Source organism: Geospiza fortis, unplaced genomic scaffold (genome assembly GCF_000277835.1).
Source record: "Geospiza fortis unplaced genomic scaffold, GeoFor_1.0 scaffold413, whole genome shotgun sequence".
Taxonomy (NCBI): Eukaryota; Metazoa; Chordata; class Aves; order Passeriformes; family Thraupidae; genus Geospiza; species Geospiza fortis.
Window position 1 is genome coordinate 1,949,466 of NW_005054386.1, and position 24,933 is coordinate 1,974,398.

General features: G+C 39.2%; 1 protein-coding gene across 1 annotated transcript in view; it reads right to left on the reverse strand.

The window, feature by feature from the left end:
* The window catches only part of TENM2 (teneurin transmembrane protein 2), a 613,414-nt gene that overhangs the window by 79,717 nt on the left and 508,764 nt on the right, over nucleotides 1-24,933 (reverse strand). Inside the window, exons 10-11 of the mRNA XM_031060588.1 lie at nucleotides 24,403-24,504; nucleotides 5,076-5,270 (exon numbers count right to left, since the gene is read on the reverse strand). Coding sequence (XP_030916448.1) covers nucleotides 5,076-5,270; nucleotides 24,403-24,504 — 297 coding nt within the window. The remainder of the gene's footprint in view (nucleotides 1-5,075; nucleotides 5,271-24,402; nucleotides 24,505-24,933) is intronic.

The window sequence follows — 24,933 nt, forward strand, 5'->3', positions numbered from 1 at the left end:
GAGAAGCATAAAGACTTAAAAATAGCACTTAAATATATATATATATAGTCAGAGTTCCACACATAAACCTGGAGACATTTCTTCTGAAACACATTGAAGCTCCAATGACTCATGTACTGTATTTCAAGTACAAAATAAGTTAATAATTTTCACTTTTAAAGGATTTTTTTATTTGGAGTATCTTTATAAAAACTGCTATTATTACTATTAAGATGTTACAGCATTGTTTGAACATTAAGACAGCCACTTCCAGTACACAGAAGTCAGAATGTCAGTGGCTTTCAGCTTCATTTAGACTCTTAATCATTCAGGCACTTCTGAATGTCTGATCCATGGTCCATTAGTATCTGAGCTGTGAAACTGAGAGCCCTGGTTTCTTCAACACATATTCTAAACCAGGAGATTGTTTCTCTTAAAGAAGTAAAACCAGATACAGATATGGATTTCAATCCAGAAACAACAAAGTGAAAATAGTTATGATGGAAAATGATGCAATGGAATTTCAGTTGCTATTTCAGTCCTATAAAGGAATGTTACAAGCTGTCTTTCAAATGAACTTTATCAGTAATATTATGAGTTTCCAAATTTTTATCTTATATAATGAATCTGTATAACAATACTGTGCTTTACTGCCAATACCCACGTGGAGGCTTTACCGAGTACCTTTTGCTGTGGAATTGAAGGTCAAGGTCAAATTCATGTCTTAAATAACTTGAATTCATCTCATGACTGGTATATATTAGCTCACAACAGCAGACCAAGAATGATTTGCGTTCTCTCCTCCTGCTCCAGGAAGATCTGAGTTTATAATGAAAGTGATTTATCTCTCATCTTTTCCAAACTGATCCTTCTAAATTAAGGCAGAGACATTTTCACTCCACCTGATGTGAACAATACTTGATCTTTCAAATCTCAACTTTTCTATAAACATAGAGCCCTGTCAAACTATTTTATTTAGTTGTAGAACATTTAAAGCAAGTATATAGATTAGATACAGGCAGAGGATTGAGACAGGTGCATTTAGAGAAGCAATAAAATGAGTTATCAGAATACAATAGTATAGAATTCAGAATACAGTAGTACAGGAAGAAATGACTGTAAAATTTCTTACAAGATTTTCATTTTAATGATGACATTGGCTATCATTTTGGGTTTGCTTTTCCTTTTCTTCTTTCAGATTTATAGCTGAGTTAATTGGACATGAAGATATTGTAATGCAATTTCATATTTATAGGTAAACCAAGATTGGTTTGTGGTTCACCTCAAAGCTGATAAATTCATAAACTGTTTTAAATTACACAGAGTACTTGCTCCTCTATGATTACTCCTTCTTTGTGCTTAGCCAGTTATAACCTGCCTGAAGTTTACAACGCATCCAAAGAGAAAATTTTGTACAACTGCTGTTGAACTCAACGGACACAGAGCTGTGATAAAACACTCTGACTGAATAAAGAAGTAAAGTACACAAAAACTTAGGTCAATGAACTTTAAAGATGAAGGTCACTTTCCTCCTACATTTGGTCTGTTCTGGGTTTTTTTAGGATATATATTTTAATAGAAAATGTAGAAGGGTACTATGTGTATAACATCGTTATAGGACAGCTAACTTTAGGAGATAATGATAACTCATAATGTACTCTCCTTGTCAGGAATGTATCATCTTCCTTCTCAAATGAAAGCACTAATGAAAGGAATGTGGAGCATATGAAAAACACCACCTTCTGCTACATAAATTAACTGTCTTCCCTCTATCCTGAATTACAGTGCTCATGCAGCTTTGATTTATTTCTACAGAATGAGCCTATCAATGCCCTAAGCCCCCAATTTCCCTTGTTTTACAGGATAACACACTAAACACCTTTGTCCTTTGTTCCAGACAAATGTGCTTTACAGCTGTTTTGTTCTATCATCTGGGTAAGTAGCAGCTTTCAAAGTTTAAACTGAGGAGAGTTTTTACTCTGAGCTCCAATCTTGTTCTATTTTAATACATACTCAGAGTTATCATCTCAGGCCAGATCCTCGCTGCTGAAATTAGCATAATGTGATTACCTGCAACAGAACTGCACTGACTTGTGTTGCAGAGGTGCTGGCCCTGAGGTGTAGCAGGGTTTACAATGGTATTTAACCAGGATTTATCCACGGACCCTCTTTGGTGTTTAAACAAAGGAGAATGCACCTTAGCAAGTATGTTAGGCTTGGAACTCACAGCCCCCTGGCAGCTCAGATCATTAGAGCTCATTTAGTATTGGGCCCTCTGTAGATTTGACAAAAAAAGGTACTGAAAGCAATTTATATCCTTAAGGACAAAAAGGAGGTCAAGGAGTTTTTCAAACAATATGTACCATGAAGTCCCCAAAGAGCCATGAATTGCACTTATGAAGTTAAATGTCACTGAAAAATGACTCAACCAGGAAAGTGACAAGAAAACCACCCTTAACTTAACCTAATTTGGCAATTTCACTTGTGTCCCCCCACAAAGTAGACTGAATGAAGCCTGACAAATACCCCACTTCATCTTCTGTGCAAATTTGTTAATAGAAAAACAGTGTTTATGCTGCAAAAATTGTGCATCAAAAATATTGATTTTGGCGTCACTTTCATTTCAGGTAAATTGTTTGAACAATATAACCATGATGAATATCAGAAATAAAAAGCTATTGGGAAGAAAAAAAAAAACGCTGACCCACTTATTCTAATTCAATATCCTAGTTGGGAAATGGCAAATGAATCAACCTTTGCCATTCCTTTTGGAAGTTCAAATCAATAGAGGAGATTTCATATATTATATAGAAATACAGAAATATTATTTCTATCATTCTACCATTAAAAGTGTAAAATTTCTATTAATGCAAAAACTTTAACTAAGACTAGATGATTAATTAGACAGACACCACTTCATAGTGTACCCTTTCTCCCACAGCACTTGAATTAATGAGAGAAATATGTACAAAAGAAATGGAATTTTAGAGTAGAAACATGGTGGTTGATTTTTATTTATTTGCAAATTAATTCATCGACTTATTTATTGCCCAATCATATATGCAAAAGGCTGCTTTAACCTTTCTTGTCATGTTATTGGCCCCTTCCAAGTTTGTAATCAATACCTCCTGCCTTTGTAATTCATTTATCTTTTTAGGAAGAAACGCATCCTTCCAAGCACAGTGTTGATTAAATAATGTATATCCTTTCATCTCACACAGCCATTCACCTCCCAAAAAGCTCTGTTGACTGACAGATTTGTTGTGCTCCCAATTTTGGCTGGAGTTAACCCAATACCTTTGTAAAAAGGCCTGCACTGGCTTTTTCTAGAAAGTTCTCTGGAGCTGCTGATGTCTCTGCTTCACCCTTCCATTCACCTGAGGATAAAATGGATTAAGCACTACAGGAGCCTATTGCTCTTACAGGAGTTTGGGGATCCAAGGCAGATAGATCCATGGGGATCCATGGCCCAGACAGAACACAGCCATTCTAGAGAACTGAAAGCAGAGAGAGAATTCCATGCAAGTACCTGGAAATTACAATCAAAGTGAGGGAGGAATGGCTTGCAAGGTAAAATTTCCTGAATTAAATGAAACAAAGATAATTTTAGGCTATCTACCATAATCTCTCTAATAACATAAGCATTTATACAACAACAGAAAATACGATGAAATTTATAAAACTTAATGAGACCAAGCAAACAGTTGCAGTTAGTATCAGAAAGAGAGGTTCTGCAGTCCTGGGGAATAGATTGGGTGCTGTAGAGCATGAGGAAGACAGTCTTTTCCATTTTGATTTTCATGAGAACGATAGCAAGGCATTTCAGATAATTTTTGAAAATCTAGTATCACACACTCAGGGTGAACTGAGAACTATAAATTCTAAGGGGGGAAAAAAGATATTACAGCATTTTCTGGGTATAGTTTAAAACACAATACATTAAAAACAATGTAAAAACTCTTGGCTTCAACTGAATTCTGGAGAAAAGCTCTAACAACCAGTGTTGAGAGGATTTAGTGGAAGAAGGTGACAGGAATGAACTGAACAAACAACTGCAGTCCCACCAGTGAGGATCCTTGGTTTGTTTGTTTTTTTCCTTTTACCACAAGTTCACTCAGGCTAATTCCACATCTTCTCCTAAAGGTGATGACAATAAAACCCTTAGTGGTTTGTTTATCTACAGTTTTCTTCCCTTTGTTTTCTGATAGGGGAGACAGCTGTTCACTATAGGGTAAAATGAAAATTGATACACACAGTATCAATACAGCTCTGCAACCCATTCAGAATAATCCAGAGAGACTCCTCAGACCTAGCAGCATGATATCCAAGCCCTATCACTTCAGTACTCAAGCTGCTTCTCTGTTTGAAGGATTAATAAAACCTGGAGCACAGTAATATATTTTAAAAAGAAAAGGAGTCCAATTTACATTGTGCATTCTAACAGAAAACAGCCATTATTGAGCTTAATCTATGACCCCATTCTGCATGGGTTATTTTAAAAAATTTGTTCGTTCTTCATACTCAAGGAATTGGACACTGAATCTGAAAAGCTTTTCTGCATTAAAGGACAGTTATTGTTCATGTGTGCCATCTACCTTTGCTTAATCCCATATGATTGCAGCCAACAGGAGCAATTTGCCCCTCATTAAGTCTGTAAGTAGCATGGATATCCAAGTCTTTCAAATATTTTTCATCAGTTTCTGTCTTAATAGTGATTGATATGTGCTTTGTGTGAAGCTGAAGCTATACAATTTTGTCTACCACTGCTCCTTTTTCCTCTGCATTTCGCATCTAAATTGTTCAGTAAACATAATCCATAAGAAAAGATTTTTCTTTGCTCTTCAACAAAGGAATTATTCAGGTTTACTTGTGGCAGACACTCTTAATACTGCAAAGCAATGTATACAGAAGGCCTGAAGTTTGGTCTGAACTCTGATAGATCAGTAAGATTGTGGTGGACTACGTTTTTACCCTCTTTTACCTGCTACAGCAGTTTTATGCTTAGATTTTTATTCCATTCTTTCCCTTTTCCCTAGCCATTAAATAGCTCCCAAACCCAGAAAACAAACTAACAACAGAGAAAATAAATATCCTACCTTCCTCACAGTTTTCTCCTTTATAGCCCACAGAACAGACACAGTTGCCCTCGATGCAGGAGCCATGACCTCCACATGAGGGGTCAATGCACTGGCTGATGGGCACATCACATTCTGGACCTTTCCAGCCACTGTAGCACAAGCAGGTGCCTTTGGAGTACTGACCATTGCCACTGCACAGAACGGGGCAGGCAGCTGGAAAACGGAAGGAAAGAAAAACAACACACAGGGTCATGCATGTAGTTGTGTAAAAGTGCACTAAAAATCCACTATCACACACACTCAAATATGTTCAGTTACTGGGGAAAAAAAATTGAGATAATTCGTAGTGGTTCAGTTCTTCATTTCCCAAACAAATAATTTGATTGCTCTTTAATAAAGCACATATGTGTTGGGCATTCTGAGACTACAACTCCTATTCTTTGGAGAATACTGATAATGTTTGGGATAACTAATGGGGTACTGTGAATAGATTTGAGTTTGACATTACTCTGCTTTGTTTCTCTAGGTAACATCCAATTTTCACAGATAGAACACAAAACATTCAGTCCCCACAACAGCTTATTATATGGCATCTTTCATTTACCGTAACACTTCTTTAATGTCATGTCCCCAAACTTTTTTAGACCCTTTGGTTTTCAGTAAGAATCTTGAACACAAGAATGACACAAGCTTTCAGCTACTACAAATGCACCTTGGCACCACTATCCCTGCTGAGCCCTGTTTCCCTGAATGCCAGTGACAGCTTTTACCCTGTGTGTACTGGCAAGAAAGCACCATTAACCCTTACCCCTCACTACTGTGTTATTAAGGGGGTAAGACTTTCTCAGCAAATATTCATTTATGCAAATAAAGTGAAGCTATGAATAATAAAAGTAGTCAGTAGGTCTTGGGTGCCAGGAATCAGATGTTGTACATATGCAGAGCAATGGAAAGAAACAAGTGGTTAATTAAAACCCAGGTGCATATAAATGTTTCCCTAAGTCATATTCACTTCTGTGTGCCCATGTCTCCCTTGGGAACATGGCAATCTGTGAACTTCTGGGCCTGTCAAAGACTGGCTGTGTGGTCACTAGCCAGAGAAATGGAAAAAAACCCAGAGAAATAACAGAAAAATGGGAGTAATGAAGTGAGTCTTTAAGAAAAGCTTGGAGCACTTTTGTGCTCTTCTCTCTGATGCAGTTTGATAAAGACAGAAAAGTATTTCCCCGTCTTTTCCCTCTTCAAAGTAATTAGAAATGAACACCCGGTGTTACAGTGCCAAAAATATACTCTAAAGTTACTATTAATCATTAAAAGGTCCTAATGCCTTCTTGGCTTCTATTATCCCTTTAACCCCAATGATCAAGAAGAACCCAAGTAATTGATTTCCTACAAAGAAATGTGCAATGGTCCAGTTATTCAACTTCTCCATTGTTCAGCCCTGCAATCCTTATTAATCTTAGCTGTCCCACTGATCTGCTGCAAAAACACATTTCAGGACAGATTTTTTTTTTGTGAATTTTCTTATTTGATAGGTGAAAAAATTGATCAGAAAAAATAAAATTCAGATTTTCAACCTGAAAAGTTAGCTAAAATTTAGAGTGCTGAGAATTATTTCAAATAAAACTACAGATTAATGGGCTGCATGTCATATGTATAATATTTTTGGCCTATTTTTCTTTTACATAGAACAATTTCAAAGTCAGTATGCTGAAGTTTGGGGTTTGCTACTGCTCCTATGTCTTAGATCCATATTATCCATCCCTTGGTAGCAAGAGAACTTCATTCTACTTCATTCCTGGTGTTCTCACTTGCTTTAAGTTTTGTCCAGATGTTTTCATATGCAAAAATGAACAGAAATTTGAGTAAAATATAATTTCCATCAGCAACTGTACGTGTAGCAGGAGGGATTACAAGTGACCTCACCCCTGGTAGTTCACAGCTGTACTAATTACCAGAGAAGAACAGCCTTGCCCTTAATGGGTCACAGCTGTGATTAATAAAGAGAAGTGTGATAGAAGGGGTGGGCTGGCTAGTCGGGGAGAGCCTGGGGGTAGAGGAGCCCTGAGGAAGAAGGAAAGATCCAGAGAGACACAAAGAAGAAGGAAACAAGGAAGAGAGTTGCTGCTGCAAAGACCTGTCTGGGTCTGATGGAGTCAGAGCTGCTGCTGGAGCCTGCAGTCACAGTTGAGCCTCTGTGGTCAGAGGCAGCAAGGAAACACTGCAGTCACATTCCTGCAGAACAGCCAGCAGTCAGGGGCTGTCAGAGGAGCCAAAAGCAGCAGCTTGCTGTGGTCAGAGTCAGGGTGGCTAAGCTGTAAAGGAGAATAAACTGGGACACTTTTCATGCTGTTAAATGAGAGTCTGTGTCTTGGCTCATTTCTACCCTAATGAGAGGTCTGCTGCAACAAGCAACATTTTCATTTCAGATGTGATATATGTTCACAAGTGCTTTACTGAGTTCACTGAAAAAGTTGATGATAAATTTCTGCTGGTTTCTGAGCTAAGTTTACTCAGCCAGCTGTGCTGAAATACCACAAACTGTCCTCACACTGCACTCCAGGACAGTCTATCCTACATCTTTTTGCACCTCAGCATCAAACACCTTTCCATGATACGATATACCACACACTAACAGCAACTTGAATGCTGCATGACTATTCCTTCTGGCTGCATGCTCCCCTGAGGAGCCTGGCTCAGCTCCCAGCACAGCCTTTCTGATCAGGTGTGCAGCTCCTGCAAGTCACCAGGGCAGCCAGAAAGAAAGGGACCCACCCAGCACCACTGCCACTTTTTGGCCACGAAGATCTGGGGGCACAATTCCTTTGTCCATAACTCTCCATTTCACTGCAATTTAAAGGCTTGTTTTGGGCTGACACTGATACATGTTCTCAAATAAGAAAGGTAATAATTCCTGTCCTGCTCTCTTTGCACGGTGTAGAGGATTTTGGGCAAGTGATCAGAAGGGAGCCTGGCCTGAAGACCTGGAGTGATCATGAATGTCGAGTTTCTTGGTGTCATCTTGCATACCCTGGTCTTTTAACTGGAACTCACTTTAACACAAAAAAATCTCTCTAGGACAAGGCTCTGGTATGGAGTGGTTAAGCCTGCAGTCCCTTTGGTGAAGTCCACCACAGAAGGAAGTAAATGTTGCTGGATGCAAATTCTCTCCATGTTTCCATGGCACTGCAGAGACTCAGAGCTGTCATTGCTGATGGTTTCTCAGTGTGCATTCCCCAACTGCACTAGGACACACTTGCTGAGCCCACCCAGCTCCTCACCACACTGTGATAAAGCTGCATGGAAAGAAGAGGTCCCAGGAAGGCTAAATGAATCCGTGGGCATTAGGCAGTTTCTTTGGACAATCTAATAGGTATTAGGCAGTTTCTTTGGAGAAACCACATTTGTTCAAGTAGTTATAAGGACAAAAATTTAAAGCTGATCACAAGCTGGATGCAAGTGAGGAACAGCTCTTCTTGTTTTGTTGTTTTACAGATCAACATGCGAATCAACTCCTGAAATGATTTCTATTCTGCAAACCTCTCCTCTAGCATGAAAACTCAAATAAAGACAATAACTCTATTTAAACAGCACACTACCTTGAAAGAGGGACTAAGCAGAAACAAACAATTGTAAAAATAAGAAAGAGAAAACCATAACAACAGGAAACATCCAAGCTACTCAACTATGACCAGTCTAGACCTAGCTAGAGAGGTCTGGACCTGTAATTCTGTGCCAGACACCTGCTGTAAGATCACTTCTCTGCTTGCTTTGTCCCCAGGTCTCATTAAGCAATGGGTAACTGCAGTCCAGCTAAAGGTGATGGGTATCTGCTATTTGGAACTTGTCTGTGGGGAAACCATTCTTGGCTCCTGCTTTTGACCTGGATTTGCATGGTTCAGCTTCTGGGATTCCAGAGCCTGGCATTGCAGAAGAAAGGTTACTGGATGGTGCTGGCTCTTGGGCTGAAGAGTTTTTTAATGTTCCCTGACTCTGCTATGGTGCTTCAGGAATTTAAGAAAAGCTGAAAGCCATGTCACAGCTTTTCATTCCTCTCTTCATGTATCTATCAGGTCAAAGGTCTTGCTGTGGTTCATGGATCTGTTCAGTCCTTGTGCAGCTTGTCTGTAAGCTGAACAGCAATCTGCCCTCAGGGGTCTGCCAGGGCAGTCACAGTGCCAGTGACACCAGAACTGACTCTGGACAAACAAGAGAATCTGTCACTTAACCTTAGGGATGATGTGGATACAGCTAAGATTAAGGCACTTGCAACTTAAAGCCACAGTTTAAACTACAACCCTCTACTGGAGTTATTGTGCAAACTATAGGAATATCACTTTGAGAATAAGAAAAATGAAAGATTCTGGGACAGATTTTAGCATTTCTGAGACTACCATGTCACTAAGATTGCAGGAGAAACATGTAAGCAAGAATTCAAGAAGGTCCAGGTTATTACAAGAAGCTGGCTTGTCACTGCTGTAATGAATAGCTCCTCATGACTGTTTTTGCTATGGGTTTATAGTCTGTCCTGTGTGAGGAAGAGAGAATCAAGCTGCTTTTCTATAGAGAACAGGAGCAGGTAGCCTAAAAAGAGTTCTGCTATGCCTATTTCCTAGATCATATTGCTGCAGGATGAGACCCAAACCATTCTACCCTCATTTTACATCCTGGCAGCTTCAGCTGATGCACAAACTCCTCAATAATATTCTGGATTTCTTGTTATCTAGGACTGTTTGTGTTTCCCCATGGGAAGCTCCTGGTCCAGGACAGAACTGATTGCTCAAAGTCTGATGAAGCAATGTGGAGGAAAGTGGTTTATGTAAAGGAACAACCAAGCTCCATCTAATTTCTGTGGAGAGAGTGATTGCATATCTTACACCAGCACTGGCAAAAGGTGGACAGAGATCTTCAGGAGTAGTCATGGCAACACTCAGGCAACTTAGGCCCAAAGGTATATGTCCTGAGTGAGGTCTGGATGAGCACAACAGCTATTAACCTTTAATGTTCTTTGGTTATGGGATTATGCCCTTTACTTGTATTTGAGCAAAATCAGACTAAATTTTTAACATGGGGCTCAGCTGATGAACAGACACTGTACAGACCCCTGAGTCCTGCACGTATTTGAGAACATTGATGCAGCAGGAAAGAGAAGCCAAACATCCCCCTAAAAGTTCTCTCTCTAAAGGATGTTTTGGAGTAATGTTCATATTCCCTGAGGCATGAGGAAAGGTGATTTGGTAACAGCCTGTGACACACAGATGAGGAGCAGAGATGGCCAGGGGATAATGCCCAAAGAGTCTGGCACCAAAAGGCACCAGCTTTTGTGTCCCAGCTGCAGTCTGGGCACACACTCCTTGCACCCCCCTCCAGTGTCCACACACACATACTCACCAGAGCAGTTCTTCTAGAGCATGGCAAGAAACCAGCAAAGGATGTCTGAGGAGACAAACACTTGGAGGCTGTTGAAGAATTGGATTAGTTACACAGCTGCTGGGCTGAGAGGCTTTCCCCTGCTACTTGAAGCTCCAAACAGGATGGGAAGGCAGAGCTCTGGCTGGGTTTCTCTTGCTGTAGAGCAAACATTACCCTGGCGCAGAGGGAGTCCTGTACCGCTAGGATCTAGGCTGTCAGTTCTCTACTGCAGACTTTTTTCAGTTCCTCCTCGTAAAACAGACAAATTGGTATATTTCTCTTGAAAATTATTTGGGTCTCTGGGCACAAATATATGCAGACTGGAAGGGTTTTTGAATTTGCATCTACAAAGCTTCCCTGTCCTGGACCAGGTCAAAAGCAATGCCCTTATATTATTCTTATTTTGCAAGCAGCTCAGCTTTTCATTCAAATGTAAATTTTAAAACACGGCAGAGGAAGAATATAATTTTTGGTCCCATCTAATTTTTTAATGTATCACAGAATTTTTTGGTGAGATGCCCATGACAAAACTGCAGCAAGTTCTGGGTAAGGGTCAGAGTGGTTATATCCATAATGCTTGCAAGCCCCAATCTTGCAAAGAAACCACATTTTCCTTACCACAAGCTGGAGTGCAAAAAAGATGAGCTTGGCTGTTTGTTCACCACATAAATAGTATGGAAAATCAGGACTGAGGGTTCAAGTACGACCTTAAGACTGAAGTAAAAGAGCACTTGGAAATTATCTACAGTGCCTGAGTACTGCTGACTGTTCCATTAAACAGTTTTAACAAGATTAATTGACAAGTTAAAACTCATGGAAGAACATTCTGTGATTGATCATAGAATTTCAACAAATTCATGGAATGGAAATCTGCACAGGCTACTGAACACAAAGAGGCTTGGTCTGTTGTAGAAAGTCCCAGCACACACTACCTCTGGAACCAGAAGAATTTAATGGAGAAGCAAGAAAGACAAATAAAACTTTTACTCTCCCTCAGCTATCTGCTGTATGTCACCATCACAGCTGAAACCCTGGGTGAAATGGAATTTTGGTCTCAGCCATTACAGCTTTCCTTTCCTCTAAACAAACAAACACATTCAGAAAAAAAGCATTCTGAAGAGACACTATTTATACTCCTACGTAAAATATGCTCTGTCCTTGTTGAACTGTACAGAATTTTGCCACACCTAAGAAAAATATTTATTTTTATCTGTAGATGCTCCTGTTTAGGAGGAGGAAGTAAATTTCAGTCACAAAAATTCACTGAACTGACTTGGGCAGCCTTGCTATGCTCTTTGGACATGGAATTGCACAAATTCCTTATTATATAAAGGAGTGGGTAATGCAAGCACACTTGCATAATGAAACAGAAGTTGTCTTTTTTTTGCACTGACCATCAGGAATTGAATTGAAGACAGATGTAGGTCAAACTTCTTAGCATTGAGCCCTACCAGGGACCCTTCTGGGTGCAGTTCCTCTAGGGGATAATTAATTCAGACTCTGTAATACCTCACACTTGGACTTCCTTTTAGCAGAGATTAGGCTGCTACTGCCGAGAGATTATGCACACGATTTTGCCAACATATAAAGAAGATGGATTCCAGTTTTTGACAGTCTAATCTGAAGCCTATAAATGCACTCCAGGTCAGCTCCAAACTGGAGCACAAAATAGAGGAAAGAGCCAAGACAAATGTTGTGTACAACTGCCTGGTTCCTAATGTGATAGATGAGAGCAGAGTCACACTGTACTGGCACTTTTCTCTTTTTGGTCTTTATGCTGGTGATCCATATGCAGCATTTAGACTACACATATTAATTTCTCTTCAATGGACAGATTAGATTAATAAGTAAAGCAGATGAAGATCTGTTTTACAGATGCAAGAGTTGAATCCTACAACTGTCAACCAAAGCCCCAAATAAGTTTAGATTCACTGCAAAAGTTACAATCAAATTCCCATTCTCCTAAAATGAAGTCATACCTATTTATGTATGAACAATCTTAATCTAAATGGCCTAAAATCAACAAAATCACTATACCCAAAGGAATCAAAAGCATTTGCATTTTAGAACAACAGCCCAGTTATTAAAAAAATTAATTGCTGTCAACCTGATTGAAAATGTTGGCTCCAGACTTTGCATTAATATTATAAACAAAAAAGTATTGAGACATCCCTTGTTTTATTATACATCCCACATTACACCAAATATTTGCCCTTAATTATCATATCCCTTGTTACACCAAGTATTTGCCCACAGACATTTCTAAAAAATTAGAAGACATAAAAATCTATTAGTTGTAGTCTGAAAATACAATGGTTTTGTTTGACACGTCCCTTCATATTTTCTGTTTAAACCTATTTCAATCAGTTGGCAGCATATTTCACTACTTGTCTGCAAACTTATTACTTTTTACTGAAGTTTATTTGAGGATATGAAAATCTGAAATAACTTCTAAGACCACTTCATGGTTTATGTTGTTTCTCTTTTACTAGTTTGCAGTAATTTTATGCTACTTGCCTTGGGAGAAGCTGCTCCACCCTAGCAAAATCATGCCCAAGAAAAACATTCTGGAATGGGAAACTGAATGAATCCTAGACTCTGTTCTCTCACCTGCTCTTTGTGCCCCACAAATGTGCTATTTGCACAGTCAGGAAGAATGACGTTTGACTAGTCTGGTGCTCTTCAGAGATCACTAAATTCACTAACTCCCATCAGGCTGAAATCTTCTTAAGAACAGTGACAATTAGAAAGATCTACAAAGTCTTTTTTAGGTTGCTCTAAGAGCTTGTGCTCTTCCAAGCAGAAATCATCTAGAAATTCACCCAGAGGCAGGAGAACGAACAACTGTGAACAACTGTCACTGGCATGAGGTGTTTAGCAGTTACTCCATGAAATGCTTTGACTGCAGAACACAGAAGTAATTTAAATGGTTTAACAGCAGTGCTGCTCTGCCCTGGCTGGCACCAGGTCAGCATCAAGAGGAAAAGCCTCTCCCAGCAGTCAAGCTCTGCTCTCCCTACCTCAGGTGCCCAACACCAGAACCACCAAGCTTTGCCAAAATGCACATTAGCAGGCGAGGAGGAAACCCACAGAAGAATTTCCAGAAGGACAAAAAACCCATCAGGTGTGTCAAATCTCTGACATTCAGAAACCATTTGGGGAAAGCAGCACACGCTGACTTAAGCACTAAAGTATGGATGCTTTAATTAATCCGGGGTGAATTTAATTGCTTTAGTTAAGTGGAAATCGGGTTAAAAATGATGCAGAGCATGCTGGGGTGTGTTAAAAACATGACATATGAGTTGGATGAATCGATAAATTAAAACTGCACAGATGTTTTAATTAAACCCAGGAAACTTAACGAAGATCACTAGAGACTTTTAAGCCTATGATTAATTCAATTCATTTAAAATACCTGTAGAGATATGGGGATGCCTCCATTTTGGGAGTTATAGAAGTTCTCAATCGATAAGTACTTAAGCTGCTCTACAAAAAAAATGGGATGATTTTTATAGAAGTGACTGGACAGCATTAACTGCACAATTAATATTTACATTCTTCTGAACACTCAGCAAACTTTTGCTTTGGCCCAAATTTATCACAAATGTCATATTTTTTCTCATGCCTTCAGTGTGAGCCTATCCATCAAAAAGAAAACACTTGCTGCTCCCTCCTCTACCATTGCACAAAGTACCTGTTTCCATTAGATAATTGCTTAGCTTAACAACTGTTACAAAAAAATCTATCTAAGAAATACAAATGTGTCTTCCCATAGCAGCACCAATTTCCAGAAATGGAACAATTTTTTAAAACAGTCTCTCTGAGGTTGCTCAGTTGGTACAAGTAAATTTTACTTGATTATTTAACCTTATAATATTTTCAGTGACAATAACACTGCAGTACATAAGAATAAGGAAATAAAAACTAAGCCAATATCAAATACCTCAGAACTATTTTAATGGTGGATTGAGAGGACTGAAGCCCCATTACTGCTTTTGTGAAGATGAGCTTAGACAATCTCACTAACCACCAAAAAAGATCTTAGATAAAGATATTGGAGCGCTTCAGGGGGAGGGAGGGAAGGAGGCCACTGTTCCGTCTCCCTGGAGAAGGCACAGCTGCACATAAAAAAAAAGAATTTCAAGTGGCATAAAACAAACTACAAATTGGAGATGGAAACAAAAGAGGACATTTGAGTGTAATGACACTGGATAAATCAGTTAGCTGTGCCAGGACTTTATCCTGTCGGTACATTCTGGATTCAACTCTTGGTCAGCCTGGTTGTTTCTTTCTCCACCATGGCAGAAGCTCTGCCACTGTTGCTGCCTGTGCTAAGGGAAGAGTGCAGTTCCCCACACAGTACAGAAGGTGATTTGCAGCCAACCCAGATCAGGTCCTGCCTCTCTGCTGCACCCTTAAAGAGCAGCACAGTTCAATCTCTCTTTCACACGCATCAATGCATTCAAGGGAATGGAAGTTCCCTTGCTGTGGTTCTGACTCACCACAGAAGAATAAGACTGATCAGTTTGCCACAAATTTTATGCCTTTGAAAAGGAAGGAAAAAACCCAAAGCAACCAAACCAACTCTTTTTCTGTGAGTAACACAGAATCAGAGCTGTGAAATTCCTGCTTTAGATAAAAGCAGTGAAGGTGCTACAAGACCACGCAGAGAAATAAGTTTTACTTCCTACCAACAGATGGGAACCAGCAGATGTTGAAATCAGCTACTGTCATAGACAGGCATGTAGATATTCATTCCTATGTTTTGATAACTTCATCACCAGGAAAACTGTGGAGGAAGGCAGAACTAAACTATTTCAGAGTTTTCAGCTGCTATCTCAGTGGAAAGAGTCAGTGAGGAGTCACAGAGACGATGCCTGAAAAAAGCAGCAGCGAGATGATGCTCACAAACAGCAGCAGTAAGGACAAACATCAAAAACCAGAAACTCCCTTCCAAACATAAGCGTTGTGATCCATAACAGAAAAGCACTAACTGCACAAAATCACTTATGTTTCTAGAAAAAGGAACAAAAATAGTGAAATATTTCTTCCAATATTTTTGGTAAGTTTTACACCATTCCTAGTGAATGGTGTAAAAATTATTGCTCCTGTGGTCGTGGCTTGGCTGTGGCTAAACAGCAGTGCAATAGATGCAGGACTGCACCCACAGCCTGCAGCATTCAGGGTATTTAAAATGCAGGCTGGTTTGGTTTCATTTCAGTTACTATTATTTGCCTTGTTAAATCTACCAGAAAAGTTAAATCATAACATGTTTAACTGCACAGTTCCACAGTAGCTGCAGATATTTAAACATTTTTCTACGTTTGAATTAGAGATTTTTTTGTTTGTTTGAGAAAGAGAAGGGGGATGACAGTTAACAGAATTTAATCTTACTGAAGTAAGAACTAAATATAGAAAATGTCTAAATTACAGTTTTGAATCCAGATATAGTGTAGGTGTGAAAAAAGTCATGCATGCTGAAATCTGAGGCTGTGATTCAGGGCTGTTTCTGTTATTCAGGGATGGCAAATGTCTAAGGATGTCTGCCAACAGCTGTATTTCTATAATGTGATTTACAATACTACTTAATCATAGTCACTTCAATGACATTTACCATCATCACGAGGACTCCAAGAAGATCCCAACACAACTGCCAGGACGAACCCTTAGAACTTAATGAAATAAACAAACACCAGTACAATTCCAGGGAGACAAAGCAAAGTAAAACCAAAATGTAGATTGCAATACAATTAGATAAGCTAACTAATTAAGCAGAAAAACAAACTACAAGGCATACAGCACAGCGAGCACAATTCAGCTCAGCAGAGCAGAGTGGGAACAGAGAAATTCTTGTCCACCAATGGAAGTATTATGAAGGGAAAAAAGCTTTTTGACTTGCCCGAACTAAGCTGCACAATGGTTTTTGTCCTGCATGTATTTATATGGATGTCCACTTCCTTGCTGCACTCAGAACCTTTTGAAATATTCTATTTATTGGAACTCCATTGAAACAGAAGATATTTGTGCAAACAGATGTGTTTGTGCTGCATATGTTTAAGAAGGGAAGAAAGAGAAGTAACTGATAACACAGCAGTCTTCAAAGCAGCTGTGAGAGATCAAATTAATGTACCCAGTTTTTATTAAGCATGAAAATATTACATAATGCTGTTGAAGAAAAATCCATTAAGAAGATTTTACTGTGTTCCCATGTGCTTTCCATCTTGGACATAAGCAAAGCAAACTTTCTTATAATACTAAGCCAATAAAATTCGGTTCCAGCTCAGCTACAGTATTTACTGCCTGTGGCTCTCTTTAGTCCCTGAGTTTCTCCAGGTGGGGTAGTGAATGATCACACAAAAATACCCAAGTGTTTGCTGAAATCAGAGAATTATAATTCCTTACATGTTCACTTTCCACCTATCATAGTTTGCCCATCACTGGCATCAGTGACTTCTGTCAATTATTTTCTTCTTCCTTCATTACTGAATTCCTCAGTATTCTCCATTTTTTTTCTTAATCCTTTCAGCTTTGTCTAAAATTTTCTCCTGCAGAATAAATTTGCCTTCTTAGCTGCACCACTATCCTACAAGCTCTTTGGGAAAAGGAATCATACATAATTTCAAGTTCATAGGCTGCAGCATGAACTCAGAAATATATGAAAGGACAATGTAATTCCCATGGAGAAATTTGCCTGTAAGTTTACTGATTGTTTAATACAGAAAACATGCTAATAAATTACTACATGAGATGCAACAAATAGGTGTATTTAACAACATTAAATACATTTCTTTAAAAAGTTTAAAGCTTTTCTGTTTCCCTGTAGAGGCCCAACCATAACAAAAAGAATGAAGGATGTACTTCTAAGCAACAGGGGAATCTCCACTTAAAATGATTCAGGACAAGATCTTTTGCAGATAAATTCTTTACAACCCTAAATCAATGCTGGAATCAGCAGAAGCTGCAGAAACTTTAAGAACAATGGGAAGTTAATATTTTGCATGTTGAAACCTATATTCTTAAAGTATGCTTCCTCAAGTATTCCCAATGCTACAAGCAGCTCCTGGGTGCTATTTCAACTTTGCAAATACTCTCTTACAAAGAATGAAGAGGGTATGAGCACCAGTTCCAGCCTGGTGCAGAAAAAGGAGCAATCTGAGCACTGCTAATCCTCCTGTTCAATCTACACTGTACTGAAAGGACGGGTACACATTCCTAGGCAGCAGTGAAATGTTATGTGTTAAATGCCTTGTGTTGTAACAAATTTAACAAGGTATCTGCTGTAGAATTCCAGAGTCCAGCCCCCTGCTCTTACTTCCAATCTCCAGGAGGATCCCTGAGGATTGATGAGGAAGCTCAGACCAGACACGATGGCTCCTGTTGCCCGGAGCCCCTTCTGGAGCCATCAGCACTCACAATCTGAAAGAATTCAGCCTGTGACCCCTTCAGCCCCTGGCTCCTGCTTAAATTGCCAATTAGAAAGAGTTGCAGTGATGGATTTTGTGTTGGCTCTCCTTGTCTGCCTGACACTGGATCAAAGCTACTATCTCATTTCATGCAGGCCAGCTAGCAGCTGATAGACAGCAATGCCTGTCAGTCATTGTCAAAATAGGCTGCATGTCTATTTATTTATTCTGTAATTAATATTAGCCAGAGTTAATGGCACAAGCTCCTTTTTAGAGTGTAATGCAGTTCTGTAAAACCAAGAAAAACAAGGGCAGGCAGGCAATCACTGCCCTGTACATAAAAACCTGGAAAGCAACTGAGGACATGACCAGTTAGCAAGAAATGAAAATAGCCTGCTAATAAAATATGAGACTGGGAAAACAAGAAGAAAATTTATAACAACAGCACTTTAAGGTACTGAGTCAGAGAGGTGGGAACTGCGGGTGGGGAACACTGCCAAAGGCAGCCTTGTCTGTTCAAGTATCAAAATGATGCTTCCACCCACTGTGAGAGAAGATTTGAGTGACAAGCCAGGGCTGTGCTGCTGCTGCAGCACGCACAGAAGTTGGCACACATACACACATAAATACACAAAACCCAAAAACAAACCCACCCAGAAAGAGATACAAAGAGAGAAACTGAACATGCTGGATTCTGTCAACTGCAAGAAAGGATGTGAGATATGTGTGGGTGACAAGTCAGGGATGCAGCATTTCCAGAGAAAAGCACACTTTTTTTTCTTCCTTCAACAGCACACTGTAAGTGTATGCTATGATTATGAACATCTAAAATGCTTACCAATAGTTATTTCTTCTTTGGTTTACCTTTTTTTTTTCTCTATTTCACTTTGTCTCAGACCTACCCTGCATTCTTGCTCTATCAAAGTGGAAAATACCATCATTCTACTTTTCATTAAGGTTCATAGTCTGGATTTTTTTTTTTTTTTTACTTTTTTTCTCGCCTCACATTCAGATTTTGACAAAATTTTTATGGACTTTTTTCTGCATTGCATCTCTAGGTCAGAATACTGCCCAGGCTTCCAGTAAATAAAATCTATATTAGATAAACACCTTTTTCTTCACATTGATAAATTCAGTCTTCTTCAGTCATGTTTATGTGCAACACTGCTTCACTAATTATATTGTTAATTTATTAATCTAACCTTCAGCTGTGTGGCTCTTCTTTCCCAGTCTTGTTTCAGGTCTTTTATCTTATGGAACATGCACTTCATGCTCTAACTTCCTTTACAGACCCCCTTCAGCCCACACTGCTCGCTGCTTGAATTCTGACTTCAACCTTTCTAGAACTTAGGACAGGATGCTTTTGAAAGTGAAATTTTTGAACTGCCTTTTTTTTTTTTTTTTGAGCTGTTTCCTGTGCTCAGTCTCTCCTCTGAAGGCCCCATTTTCCCTCCACAATCCAAAAGATGTTATCTGCCCCATCACCCCTCTTTAAAACTGCCTTTACCACAGTGCTCCCCCAAGATGACAACAGTCACACTGCTGTGTGTTTATAACACTGCATTATCACCATTTTTTCCTGCATCTTCATATCTGTCAATTGGTTCCCATTAATTCTCTTTAAACTTGTATTGAGGCGGTACATCCCTGGAGTCAGGTGCTGCTTTTATTTATTTGTTTTGTGTGTAAAGGATTAACCACAACAGGTCACATTTAACTTATATTATTGCTCAGGACAACATTGTAATAATACCACAAACCTGGCACTTTTCATACTTCTGTTCCTCTCCAGCTGTTTGCTTCGCAAACCCATCTGGTGATGGCATCATCATGTTAGATCCACCCGCTCTCATTTCTCTGATCCATAACCTGTTATTGCATTTGCAGGGAGACACCTCAATGGTTCAAGGCCCTTTCCCCAGTTTGATTGTGCCATGGAAGGCCCAAAGTGCTGCCTCACCTCAGCTTCCATCTCCTCTGTGGGGCCATGGCCATGCGCAGGGCAGGCAGAGGAAAAAAGGGATTCAGCATCCCCTCACCTTTTCCTTCAGAGTCCAGGCAGCCTCTGTCTGCTTAAGCTATTTCCAGTTCCTGAAACTTCAGCCCAAGTTCTGATGACAAGTAGTGTTTCCATGAGTCACACAGAGAGGAGATGTACACTCCTATACATGACCAGCTGGACATCATTCATTCCTGTGGGCCATGTGCTCTTTAGAGCAATGAACCAGGTACTGAGTTATTCTGCAGGATGCACCCCAAAAATTAATGTTGTCCCCATTGCAATCACTCCCAGAACATTGTATGCCACTGGGAGCATACATTCTGGACATGGCACAAAGACAGCAGTTTCAAGCAGTGTGTTCCATGGATGAAAAAACATTACTTTATGCACTGTTGTCAAAGCAAGAAGCCTCTGAAAAGCCTCAGAGCAAGATGAGTCTCAAACAACTGAAATTAGATAACAACTACAAAAAATGCAAGAGTTGCTACTTCTAATAATTATACCTTACTTACCTACTAATTGACAGCTTTTTACATTTTTTATACAGAGATTAATAGCCCACACATAACAAAGAAAATGGCAATGGTAGGAATTCTTACTGTGGTGCAAACAGCAAATCCATTAGAATAAATTTAAAGAGAGAGAGACTACACGTTACAGCTTTGTAACTATTTCAAACTAAATAGATGTTGCAAAAGAAATAAAAAGAAATTTTAAAAAACCTACCCTTCTTTTTATACTTATTAAAGTGGCGCCGTCCTTTGCCAGTAAGCCAAAAACAAACAGAATGAAAATAAAATAATGAAAAACCCACACAAGGAGAACAGGAAAAGAAATTGCGAATAACATAAATCTGAATAATTAGAGTTCTTAAAATCAGATTAAAAAGTCAACTGATCAAACATTGCACAAATTTCTGGTTTAAAAAAAATCCAAAAGCCTTCATTTCATTTAGATTAAAATATTAAACATGTTTCTTATTACATTGCATAATCAACTAGAAGTATCTGCTAAATGGCAACTTCATGGCAGTTGACATAAGCTACTTGACTCCATTTTTGTCCTTCTTTCACAAATTGGACACCATCTCTTAGCAGGCTATGCTCATCATATCAATGTAGAAATCCTATGTGATGGTGCATTGTTCACCTTTTCAGATTAGCTAAAGATGCTTATGATGCAAATCCAAGTATTTTAAAATGCAAAATTAAAGGAGGCTCTGCTCACAGTTGCAAAACAGTATTTGACAGAGTCTTTGGAAGTGGTTTTGTTAAAGGAGTGGAAGAGTTGCATGCCCTTCAAATATCTTATGAGATGAAATGAAATTATAGCCAAGTCTGAGCCACTTCTAGAACTCCACTCATTGCAGCACTGAACTCCATTCCCAAGTGGTGAAAGGCAGGACATGCTGAAGGATGCCTGCTGCAAATTCACCACAGACCTTGAAAATCCAAACTAGGATCAGACATAAACAGCAACAATTCTAAGCAAGAAGGACTTCTTGGTATATTTCAGTGGTTATATCACAGAGCTTACAGAAAAATAGAGATGAATAGAAAAAGGTGCAACACACCAAAAAATTAAGATAATCACAGCTGCATGTCTGATTCTTTAATTGATCCTTGGCCAGAGAATCACTTTTCACCAACAGCTCCTACACGTAGTTCTGGACAAGAGGTTACTCACAGTACAGTTCAATTCACAGCAAATCTTCCACTGGCTTTAACTGTACACACTTGCTTTATCAGGACACATCTCTGCATGGAATTATCCTTTGATTATCAGATTTTCTTTTTCTTTGTATGCCATATCTTATCCACGTGAGATCAAAATGTATCATTACCTTTTTTGTATGTTAGATGAAATTCTTTAACCATAATAAGGATAAACTCCAAAGGGAATTTTGCCTAAGCAAGAATGGAGTAAATCTGCTGATACTGAATACCAGATAATAAGCTATTTCCACAGAATGAGAATGAGAAATACCCCACACAGTGTTTGGCAGGAGTGTTTGAGAGGGTGAAGTTCGTTCTATTTCAATCAGGGTATGAAAGTGTGTTACACCCTGTGGGTTGGGCCAAAAGTTCATCTCTTTCCAATAATTTTCATAATTTTTCTTGAAACTAATGGATCTGAAATCAAATCTGCGCTGTGTCTCACAGCTTTCCTTCATTTTTGTCTTTTAGAATCACGTGGATGGAGGGGTCCCTGTGCACTCCCTGCCACAGAGACTCCCCTGATGTCTCACTGCCTCTGATGGCCTCAGGACCAGCCCTGGAATGAAGGATTGTGTTTCATATCTGTCAGACTTGGGGTTCACACAAAAGGGAAGCTCTCAGACTGCTGTTACTGCATGGACCAAGTTCTAAAAGCCATCTGAGGAGCTTGCTCACATTTTCTCCACATTTGAGTCTTGACTCAACTTATTTTATGGTGGAGAAATGAGATACTGAAAGATGCATTACTAAGGAAATAATAATTGAAAAAATCAAATTTAAAAAAACCATTAACCTTCCATACTTGTGAAAGGTCAAATATAAGTTTAACATTATCTTAGATGTGCATTAAACATGTGTCCATACATGTAATATCATGTAAAAGATGTAATTATCTCATTTTACTGTGTTTTACTCTGCATAGAATTCCAATTTTGATTTTTGAGTTCTGAAACTGCTCTCACATATGAAGAGCACTCAAGTAAGCAGAAAAGCCTGTGGCTGTGAGAACAGGCATGAAAGGTGAGGCAAAAAGCCCTTACACCCCGCTCTCAGGGTAACACTGTGCAGCTGTTCCAGCACAGAAACACGAGTTCTGTCAACACACCCATGTTCTCATCTTGTGCAGTTTTTCAAGCTTCTTTGTTCTTTAGAAATACCATGATGTCTGACAAGAAAACAGTACCAGAGTTGAAGGAAGCTTCCATGAAACTATTTCTGCTTTTGAGGGGAAAGAGACAACACAGAAAGGACAAAGCAGGAAGCAGAGGGAATGCACTGAGGGGCAGGAGAAGCCTGACAAATAGTTTGACAAGCACCCTATTTGAAAGCTATTTATCTGTCACAGCCTGAACGAAGTATTTTCTAGCACTAACACAGCATACAGTGCTACACAGAGGTTCAGTAGACAATGCAGGATTGCTGCACAACTCAAAATGCAAATGAGTTGATATAATGGCCATGTATGTGTGAAGGGTGGCAGTGAAGCACACAGTCACTGCATGCATACTTTCACAGGTTAACACCACAGAAATGCACAGAGCTGTCAGTCTGTATTTATAGCTCACATTATCACACTATTTACATTGTGCAGTACAGATATCTCCTCTCCAGATTTACCAGCTGTCTTAATTTCTCAGGTAATCAAACAACTATTTGAATGTTCTGTAAAATGAGCAGGGTGAATGCTGAAATAGCAGCCTTAGCTTTTCAAGGCCCTTGGGGTCTCTATTTCTCCTTTTATTTTTTTTGTACTGGGCCACCTTCAAGAGCCAAGTGTGGAGACAAAACCCAGAAATTACTCACTCCAGTACAACTATAGCAGCTACTCAAGGAGTATTTCCTAGACACATGGATGTGCCACAGCAGTGACAGAGGTGGGGCACAACAAACTCTCCTCATGACCGCATCAGGTGTGTAAGAAGAAATGAGCAAATTTCTAAGGCCCTTCAAGTTATCTTAAAAAGCTTTCAAACACCAGGCTTTCCCCTTTGGAACACTAACAATCCCCTGGAAAATAACTGTAAGCATGATATTAGTAGTGTGCCTAAATCTCACACAAACTAAGAAGGAAGCAAACTGTAAAATGTTCTGAGTGTGCTCAGGAGCAGAGGGGAATACAACCAAGCCACTGAATTTAAACAACACATCTGCAACTGGCTGTACAAACTGAAGAGGTCCTTCTTTGTGAATCCTTTCCCTACCACTGCTATCCAAAACTCTCAGAAAAACTTAATGAGCACATACTGCCAATCCATAGATGTCATTTAGATTTCTACTTAATCCTTGATAGCAGTGTATTTCCCAGTTTTAGTTGTTAAAATTTACAACTGACATTTCACAAAATGTTTATTTTAAGATTTTATCAGGTCCTACCTATTTTTCTACAAAAGGCAAAGTTCCTTTGGTCAAAGAGTAATTTTATATGCAAGAAAGATGCTTTGTACTATAAGTAAGGCTCAGGCAAGTCAGAATATGTACTAGACTCTATCAATGAAGACAGTCGGTCTTTTCTTGCAGACCAGCTAATGATTATCAGAAAGCATTCATAATTCATCCACTTTTCCAGAAAATAAATATTTTCTGCCATTTCTGTCTACTACCTTTGCCACAAAAAAAGGCTGTAGCTACGCAAGCTCATTGGAAATGTGGCAATACTTCCTCTTGAACATATTTAACTTTAGACCTAAGAATAAAAAAAACAAATTGTTCTATTTGAATCTAGCCCAGACCCATGCTAGCTAGCAGGCACTGTAGATCAATAGATGACAGACACACACTGTGGTTATTTGTAAATATAGGGAAAATGATACCTTTAGCACAGTCTGCTCCATGAAATCCTGGAAAACAGTGGCAGACACCTGAGACACACTCGCCATTCCCATGGCAATGACGTGGGCAGTCTTGCACAGAGTCTGAAATTAAAGCATCACAAGCACATTAATTGGTTGGTGCCTACTTAGGCTACAGATTTTTTGTTTATTTTTTCTCCATTTTAATTTGTCCTCGATACTTAGAAGTACAACCCCTGGCAATATTAGCAGGACAAGGTTCAGGTGAGGCAGAATGCACAGAGTTTCATGAGAGCATGAGTACATGTAGAGATCTGGTGACACACTAAAGTCATATATTAAGTTCTGGGCTTTATTAGAACCCAAGTTCTTATGATAGTGCTCAAATCCTCTGTTCCAAAATTAGGCAGGACCTCTTAAGACCTCTACAGCCACGTTGAGTTTATATGGTGCAGCAAACAGAATGCTTCTTCAGGAAAATCAACACTCTCCCTTTTGCAATGACACTGTTCTTGCTCCACCACCCTGCCATGGGAAACTGATCATCCCAAG